This window comes from Nicotiana tabacum, chromosome 22 (genome assembly GCF_000715075.1).
Source record: "Nicotiana tabacum cultivar K326 chromosome 22, ASM71507v2, whole genome shotgun sequence".
NCBI lineage: Eukaryota > Viridiplantae > Streptophyta > Magnoliopsida > Solanales > Solanaceae > Nicotiana > Nicotiana tabacum.
The window spans coordinates 222,487,231-222,496,954 of record NC_134101.1 but is presented as its reverse complement, the minus strand read 5'-3'; the positions used below and the strand labels follow the sequence as shown (position 1 = coordinate 222,496,954).

General features: G+C 32.7%; 1 protein-coding gene across 9 annotated transcripts; it reads left to right on the top strand.

Moving 5' to 3' along the window:
* The first annotated feature begins 2,234 nt into the window (after positions 1-2,234).
* Positions 2,235-7,097, top strand: LOC107813827 (uncharacterized). 9 transcript variants are annotated; one of them, XM_016639135.2, is made up of 7 exons: positions 2,235-2,306; positions 3,372-3,526; positions 3,797-3,908; positions 3,994-4,113; positions 4,338-4,524; positions 4,803-4,918; positions 5,980-6,219. In XM_016639135.2, the coding sequence occupies exons 1-5, from the start codon at positions 2,272-2,274 to the stop codon at positions 4,405-4,407; spliced, it is 492 nt and encodes a 163-aa protein (XP_016494621.1). In that variant the 5' UTR covers positions 2,235-2,271; the 3' UTR covers positions 4,408-4,524; positions 4,803-4,918; positions 5,980-6,219. The 9 variants fall into 9 exon arrangements, 6 of the variants coding, with proteins under 6 accessions (XP_016494621.1, XP_075100032.1, XP_075100031.1 ...); XR_001654439.2 differs by having other exon boundaries at positions 2,264-2,396; positions 3,768-3,908; XM_075243931.1 differs by having other exon boundaries at positions 2,264-2,396.
* The last annotated feature ends 2,627 nt before the right edge of the window (positions 7,098-9,724 follow it).

The window sequence follows — 9,724 nt, the reverse complement described above, 5'->3', positions numbered from 1 at the left end:
TCGGTTATTTTCTTTGGCACGTAATGTAATTCTAATTCGGAGTCCGAATCACAAAAAAGAGGGATAACTTACCAATAAAAATATATAAAGTAGTTATGGACAGTTAAAGAGGAGAATGATAAGTGGGGAAGAATATATGTTCTCAATATATTGAATAAGGATCTTAGATTCAAATAATATGTCAAACGTATGCGCTCAAAACATAAGACTTATCAACTTGGATATATGTTTTTAAATAAGATATCAACTAGGACATTTTTCTGTCATTTTTTCATTCAATTGAAATATATTTCCAAAAATTTTATGAAAAATACTGTAAAGGGCATAGAATTTGGCAAAGTGAACAGTTTACAATTACAACGGTGACAACTGTAAGGAATGTATCTGAAAGTTCATGTGGCAAAAGCATGGAGAAAGTCACAATTCTGGTGCATCCTATGGACATGGATGAATATGATTCTGATGCAACTAATAAGAAAAGTCAATTTTGATTTATATAAAAGAACCATATTTCACCATCTCTTACAAAAGATCATTCAATTCTCTACTTGCTGATTTTTGTTTCTGATCCATTCTTAATTTTTAGGTGTGCAATGAGGAAAATGTGTGCCTAAAAAACCTCAGGTCAGTCAATATATTCAAGATTTTTATTCTAAAATTAATATCATTACTTTCTGTATTTTAATTGCTCATGCACAAAGATGAAAGGACTAACATTTTGTGGATCAATTGATAGGGTGTGATCAAGTTGAAAGAGTAATCATGTTGGTGGAGCTTTTTTTAAAATAATAAATGTAAATTCTCTCCCTACAATATTGTGATAGTTAACAACCGGAGTAGTTTATAAAGTATGTGATAGAAGTGAGGCGTGACTATTCAAGAAAGATTTGAACGCCTAAATTTGTACCTTGGGTAAAGATTGCTCATGATCTTCTGAGCAAGAACAAAAGCCATAAAGAAAAATAAGTTGATAGAAATTAAAAATTTCCTGATCGAGCCAAGTGAGGGCTCACGGAGAGTGTTGAACATTAAGAAGAATTTTTGACTAACTTATTAATTTTATTTTTTTTGTTTTATGTTATATTATATATAAAAATACTTTTGACAGTGCTTGGTTTGTCTATTGAAGTTTTTGCCTTAATCTGTAAGTTATACTTCAAATGAGAAACTAATAAGCTTTTCAGGGAGAATTTTGAAGATTTGTTTGTAAGGCCACGGGAAGGAGGAATTTTAGATTTTTTTGGAAATCATGGACCTTCCGAGTGCCTGATTATGTTTCTAAGTTAATTTTGGTAAATGGTACATGTTGATAAGTGTGAAGATCATTCTTCTATTTGTCTTATTCAGTGCTATATACATATTTATTAGTTTTATTCGCACTTATTTTTATAATCATGACCAATATATGTCCTTTCCTTTTGTCTATTTGTCATTTTGGTCTGGTCGATTCCTTTCAAAGGTTAGTCATGATAAATTGCTTTTCATCTACTGAGTATGCTATTGGTGCTTTATTTGTAGGTTGTGTTTGATAGTTCACTTCAAAAATTGGTGGCTCGATTGAGTTGTTTTAAGAAAAAAACTGGGTTGCATGTGGGTAGAAAATTTAATCAAGTGAGTTTAGAGTGATATAAGAGACATAATGTGATATTTTTATTAGCTAAGTGATTTTGTTTGCAAATCTTGCGGAAAGTGAATAGTATGACTTTTCACATTTTTTTTCCTTTGCATAAATAGAACAAGTTATATCAAGATGGCGTGAATGGTATTATTATCAAGTATATGTAGCACTAAAACAACTGGACCTTAGTCATCTTGCTAATCCACCGGGCTACAAATTTTTAGTTTTGTCAGTATGAATTCTTGCTGGTGTGCTATTCTCTATCCTTTGTTTCTCATTTAATCAGTACGCCAAATAAATTTACATTTTATCCCAAATTAATGCCGTCTTCAATATCGTCCATCAATTTATCTTTACTCAAAGCAAGAAAACTAATTGCTTAAATTTCTGCTCTTTAGTTTTATAGTTTGAGGCCAACTTAGAATATTGTATTGACTTTTATGTTGGGCCTGGGCTTTGCACGGGCATACCTATCTGGTTTCTATATATATTAGAAAAGCTCAGGTTTCGACCCGGCTGTTTCATGGTATAAAAGGATAAGGGCATTTTAGACTTTAAACATTATTACTTATATCTAATTTGTATACGTGGCATTGGATTATTTACACAAATCCTACGTGCAAATTGTGGATCACTGCAGGTGTTGGCTGAGAATGAGATACTCTTTAGTCTTGACCTTTGTTTCTCAGTAAGTTTCAAAGAGTGATCTTTTAGTTTCTACTGGCCTCCTTCCTATTTGGCGTTCTTACTCTCAAGGGTGTATTTGCTCAAGTTGTATGTATGTTCCTCTTTTGAGTTCTTTCTTCTTAGTTCGCTATTCAATGGCCGTAGAAACCCTTCATCTTCAACCTCAAATTTCCTGTTTAGTAGAATCTCTCTTTGCCTTTGGTATTTTCCATTTTCGATAAGCTTCAGCCACATGCAACAATTGTTTGTTGCTGATTTCCTCTTTTCCAAGCCCTAAATGCTTTTCTATCTCAGCCCGATTGTGACACTGATATAGGTGTTAAGCCTAATAAAAAGAAAAAAATTGGGTATAGCTTCATAGTTCTTAATAAAGTTTGGAGTTGTTCACTTCATCTTCTTCAATTCGCTTCCACTATTGCTTTCCAGATTTTTTCCCCAAATTTTGTTCTGTTTTATCCTAATCCTTTTTTCCTGTTTCGTAATCTTTTGGGTTCTTTCATACTTTCTGGTTTTGCTGGTTTTTGTGTTTTCTTGATTCTTTGAATTTTATAGCTGTTGTGTGCTAAATTGAAAAATGTTATTCGAGTAATTAACTGTAAAGAAACATATTATGATAGTAATTTTATTTGCTTCAGACTTTTCGCTAAAGATTTGAATTTCAGAAGAAGAAAAATGAAGGGTTTTGTATTCCAAATGCTAAAGAAACAAATGCTTCATCTTTTTCAACAAGGTTGAGATAACAATGATCAAGTTGTTAGTTATTTAGTCGTCGCATGCGTAACTGCCACAAGCACTCAAATTGGTGTAAATTTTCATCTTTCTTAATACTTTGTTGTTTTATTGTGTTTTATTTTCATTATTACTGCATTTTCTGCATTCCACTGTGAATTTGTCTATCCTTGCGTTTATGAAGCATTTCAGGGCTTGATAAGTACTACTCTTCTACTCCTTAATTAATATTTTCTGACTTTGATGACTATGTGTAAATATTATATTTTTTATCTGTATTCTTTAATTTCATGTGTGAATTATATATGATGCAAGCTAATAAAAAAGGCCTTCATAGCGAGTACGAGCAAACAAAGCTGAATCGAGCAGACAACATCTTGCTGCCAGCTCAGTTGTTACCAACTCTGCTAATGCATTACTCGGAGGCGACTAATGTCTTAAGCAAGTTGAGTCGTCCTGTCATGAGAGACTCATTGCTTCTACCTGAAATAGGTTAGACAATTAGACTATCACTTCTTGATGGTGTGCAATTATAAATACATATATGAAATTGCTACTATCAAAGTAATATACTTATACTTTCTATCATTACGCGACAGGATTAACAACAAATACAAATCATGAACGATAAAAATTTACATGTATTCTTTTGAATTTTTAATTGCTTTTGTAATTAGAAAAAATGCAAATCTGCGTTCCTAAATTTTATAAGGTTATATATTTCACATAAAAGCTGAACTCACACTACCAAATGAGAACCAGCTGTTCTGTTTCATAGCTGGTTCAGACTGCAAGAGCTCTTTACAAGAATTACTTCATGGAGATCATTTTACCACACTAACTATCGTCGATCCACCCAGCTTATAGTATCCGGGTATAAATGCTACAAGATTCTGCACAAAGTTTAATATTATCTATTTTTTACCCATCTAACTTAGCATTACTTTATTTTGTAAAAGATGCCAATTTGAAGTCACTGCGATTGACAACAACGGTTCTGCGACAACAGTGATTTCAGACGAGTCTGCAGCAAAAATGTTATTACAACGGAAAAGATTTATGATATCTGTTATGTCAAGGTACGTATTGCTGTTAAACTTTAAAAAATCACAAACAAGTACCTACTGCTAGATGACTCTCTTTTGATACATGAATAATCAATCTCATTCTTCTAGAAGCAAATTTTGTCCCTTGTGAACGTCCAAAACAACTGACTGGCAAGATATTCAACATTCAAATGAACAAGATATTTATTAAAAATCAGGATGCAGCGCAGAAAAGTTATTTGTTTTGTCTTTTACAGACAAAGACAATGTGATCAACCCACAGATGGCATCCACCACGATGGACGCTGCAGAGAGAAGCAAGCATGAAATTATACACATCGGTATAGAGGAACGAGAGGACCGCCACACAAAAGCAAAGGCAATACTTTGTACCACAAGCATGGGGTGGAAACAAAAATTTCTCCCCCGAAAAAATTCTGAAAGGTATTTAAACTTCTTTCTACGTCATCATTCATTTCTATTAGCTGCTTCTCGGCCTTCACTTGGTTTTCGTCCAAAGTTTCTCCATTTTGGTTACAAATTGTCTACATTTCTCTCAAAATCTGTCAGTAAATATTTCATGAGGAAAATATGCAATACTCAGTTGGTGTTTAAAATTTGCGCATGATATGCCGAGATTATCTTTTATAAAAAAAATTAACATTTTTGATATATTGTGTAAAAAACAAATACTCACTATTATTTGTTGGTTTTTTCGCCAGTTAAAGACCTTTTGCTACTCTTTTGGGACGCGATGGAAGCCACTTTTTGCTGCTTTTTCTGAATGCAGTTAGATCTGTCTTTGTCGCTGCTTTCTGGATACTGATACAGTTATTAGGTTAGTTTGGCCGGTTAAAAGTCAAAATCTGCATTACTTTTAACTTCTAAGCTTCAATGCATTAATTACGCTAAATTTATCGAGTATCGAAGTCGAACCACAATTTTATTTGAAAATAGCTGTTGCAACTAGGGGTTGCAATGACAATGATACGTAGATATATTATGGACCTTATTTTTCCTTTGTTATATCTCAATAAAATGACAGCCTAATAAACCAACATGTAAAAAGTCGTTAGATTTTCTCTAAAAGGCTCTTCCTGATGTATTTTCACGATAGCATTGAGGTTTCTCTTATTGGTTTTCTTCTTTTCTTTCTTTTTTGTTTCATACCCCCATTTAAAATCTCCAAGATTGTGAGCACTTCTTAGCTCTAAGACTGAGCAAAATCTTTTCTTCTTGGTCTTTGTTATTTCATGCAAGAGAGCTTCTTTATACTTACATGGATCCACTAGATCTATGATTCTAGAATCATTGTGTGATTGAAGGCTTTAGTCTTTAGACTTAATGAGACCAACTAATGGTTTGCAAAACCAGTACTTAAAGACCAATAGATGGCATGCAAGTTAAGTTTTAATTTTAACAAATAGGTAAGATTGAACAAATATCAATAACGTGGGTCTTTCCGACTGTCTCTGGCTTATGAAACTTGCACATAACCTCTCTTTTTTGCCCATGATTGGAGCATCTTTTGTCCTCTATGGATCTCTTTTTTCACTCTTTTATATCAGTCAGATTTTACTAGAGCTTCTTCTGGTTGCCTGTGTAATCCTATGTCTTAAGGATGATTAGTTCTGAAAATAGCTCAGCCTAATATCTTACTATTCAAAACAACAAACAAAAGCATCAGTTTTCCTCGATAAGAAAATTCAAGCAGCACTGAATCCATATGCAAAGATAAACAAATCATACTCCGTTATGCATTGTCCTCTCAAATACTAAGTCTTCTCTTTTCAAAATTAAATCTGCTGAGATTCATAAAAATATTTCATCTTTATGCAATTACCTCTTTTCTTCTACCTTGGCTACTCACTAAAGCAGATATTACTGCTTTGTTTACAGGTGTTTTTTTTTCATGACATGCTAAGAAGAAGGCCAGAAAGAAGATTAAACACCACATAAAACAAGCATTATCGTCAGCCAATATGTGAATACCTTTCCCATATGTGCATAACTATCCATATATGATGTAAATACTTTGGCACCTTAAGCATCTGATACTGTGATGTCGTTGTGGATTAAAGAATCTGAAATGTATGTAAATTGGCACCCTGCAATTAGCATGCAGTGTTGTCTTCCTAATTCCATACGTACAGTAATTTATATTGACTGCAATTTTAAATAAAAACAAAAGTAAATAAAAATAATAGTTTCAACTTTTACAATATTGGGCCTGTAGTGACATGGGCCCGCCTAACCTAGTATACTAAACAAAGCTTTTAACTCAAAATACAAAATTTAAGCTAAAACTGCGGGGTTTTACCGTAAATATAACGTTATATTTTCCTCGTAAGTATTTAAAAAGTCATTGTTCGAGTGAATTACCTCAACAGTTCTTACCAGAAATGTAGGGTAAAATTGTTTTGGGGAAGATGGACTGAAATAAAAGAAAATTAGGATGATGGATAGAAAAATGTGCATGCCCCTTTATAATTTTAAAATTAAGAAAATGATCTTTTAAATTTTTTATGCGTAAAAGACAGATCTCATGTGTAAAAGAAAGTTAGGGTCCTAAAATTAAAAATAAATTTGTAAAGAGCCACAAAACCAATTGACCCGAATTAAGATATTGCACATTAATCACTCTTTTTCTAGAACTAACTATACGTTGCTCAATTGCAGGTCATTAATGTTCCAATTGAAAATACCAAAGATCAAGCATAATTTCATAGAAGGAAATGGCGTAGCACATCAACTAGCAAAGGAAGCTATTAGCCACTTCAAGCCCTCAAGATGTGTGTACCTTGCTCGTCCACCACTTTTTGTTAAAACTGAATTAGAAAAAAACAAGCAAGGATTATGTTTTGGTACCAAGTATTTACCTAGCAATGGTTGTAATAGTCTCGCTGCTATAGACAGTAGTAATGTCCTTCGGGACTATATTGAAACTGTGTAATACTTTTGTTTAAGCAATATAAGCTTCCTTTTATGTTAAAAAAAAAAATCCAAAAGTTTATGAGTATCTACTCCTCTAAAAAAACTAATTAACTATATAGTAATAAAAAAATTAGATACGTAAAACCGAGATAGATTTTTTTTTTGGCTCACCAAATGGAGATAGATTGCATTACAAGAATATTTAAATAACGCACACTTTACCGTCACTTTATTCCTGTTGGAAAATAAAATATCCCCTCCGTTTCAATTTATGTGAACCTATTTCCTTTTTAGTCCGTGATAAAAAGAATGACCCCTTTCCTTATTTGGAAACAAATTACCTTTACACAATGATTCATAGCCACACAAAATATATGTGCCTCATTTTACACCACAAGATCCAAAGTCTTCTCTCTTTTCTTAAACTCCGTGCCCAATCAAATGGGTTCACATAAATTGAATCGGAGGGAGTAGTAAAGATGGTACTATAGAAGAATAATAAACGATACATAAAATGCAACAATTAACTGAAAAATAAGAGAGTTTAAGAAGTGAAAAATGGATCGGAATCCCGTTATGGGAGACTCTCTCTTCAGAATAGATATCCGATGTTACCTTGGTGCAATAGACGAATGACGTCCTACTTTCAATTATCAGTGACAGATTTAGGATTTTATACAAGTGAATCCAGTAAAAAATAATGCTTATTCATATAAGTAGTGTCGGGTAGGACAAGTAGGGTTTGATCACTTTTTTTGTTCTTAAATAATTTAAACAAATATACTTTCATGTTTTATCAAAATTTGAAGAAAAAACCCAAAATTCACTTTGTAGATAGGTTAGTTTTTTAAGTAGGCAAGTCTGTAGAATAATTTTTATTGATTTTAAGGAGAAAAAGGTGAAATAGGAAAAAAACAAAGGTAAGAATAATAAATGTACATGCGCCACAACTGGGATTCAAACGCAACACCTTCCATATATTTTGAACCCTCTTTACCACCTCAATAGGCTGCACACTTATTTAAAGTAGGTACGAATTTTTACTTCTATACAATTTTTCGATGTTCCAAATATAATTTACCAATATACATGTATATGGTTAAAATCTGATCCATCCGATTTTACTGATTTATTGAGACAGGTGTGAAGGATCAAAGATCGATCCCGTAATAGATTAGACCGAGGTACGAGAACAAGATATCAAGTTCGAAGATTCGAGGTACCTGTCAAGGGCGAGACCGGTAGTGATTGAGACCGAATGAGACAGAAATCGAGCAACATCGAAGGTAGCATAATAACAGAAAGACGAGATATCCGTGGCTGATCGAAGATCATGGAGAAAATCTTGGAACGGATCAAATCAAGGACAATTAATTAGCTAATCATGGGATTTCCTTATGTAATTAGAGTTATACTATAATTAGGATTCCTCTACTATATAAAGATGAGTTCCAATCATTTGTAAGATACTTGGATTAACTCATATCAAAACAATACAACACTTTCTCTTTAGCTTATACTCTCTTGTTCATCAGCTTGCTTATATTTTTAACTGTTCTTATACCAATCAGCTTGAGGGTATCCGAGCTCGAAGATTGAATTTCATTTAAATACTGGTTTGCTTTATCTTATTGCTAATTTCTATTACTAATCTTCATATTCATCAATTGGTATTAGGTAACTCTTAACTCTCAACTTTTTTTTTGTGTAGAAATTAGAGTGAACAAAGAAGATGGATTCTAGAAGAGGATAAAAGATTAGCCAAAGAATGCATATTTGCAAGTGCTGGAATTTTTCAGATATTGGAATTTTTCACTTCTGGAATTTCTTCAAGTGCTGGAATTTTTCAGTGCAGAATTTCTCAAAGTACTAGAATATTCCAGAGCAGGAATTTCTCCAAGTGTTGCAATTTTTGAAGTGTAGGAATTTCTAAAGTGCTGGACTGGTTTTTCAAAGTACACAAAATGTTACTCGTTCCGCCCCAATTTAATTTATAGGGTGGAGTTCGAATTTCGAGAGTCGAGTTTTCCTCAATTGTAATTTTTATATATGTTATTAGTAGATATTTTGAATTGTTAATTATTATGATTTATAGTACTTTTATGTAGTTTCCAATATATAAATTTTGTTTAGAAACTTAAAATTTTATGTCCGAATTCACGGTCACATAGGAAATTTAACCCTCGAAATCTGAGCTCCGCCATATAAATTGGGACAGAGTGAATAATATTTATAAGGAGTTGAAAAAATTAACTACCACGCATTTCCAAGATTAGATGCATCCCTTGAGAATGGATGACACCTTTTCAAATTTAAATTTTGAATTACTGAAAATAACTAACAATTTCCTGTATGATTTAAGAATTTAAGGATTATAAAACAGTCATTTATCATGCAATTAATGAAGGTGTCATGAACCTCACTTAGTATGAAAAAAAGAGATTCAAATTATCCTATTGGAATAGGTCAGTGATCAAATATCAACAATCCGAATTTTATCAATTATTATGTGTTTGAATCCGACTATTGCTAACCCATTTGAGTTTACATTCTTCCCTTATTTGTTAGGACCGAAAAATCAAGTGTAGTGCAGAAGCTAGCAAGCAAACCTTGAGCGACCATAAATCAGATAACAAAAGAGAACTATACGAAAAGAGACACAAACATATAACGTGGTTCGGTCAACTGACCTACATCTACAACGGACATG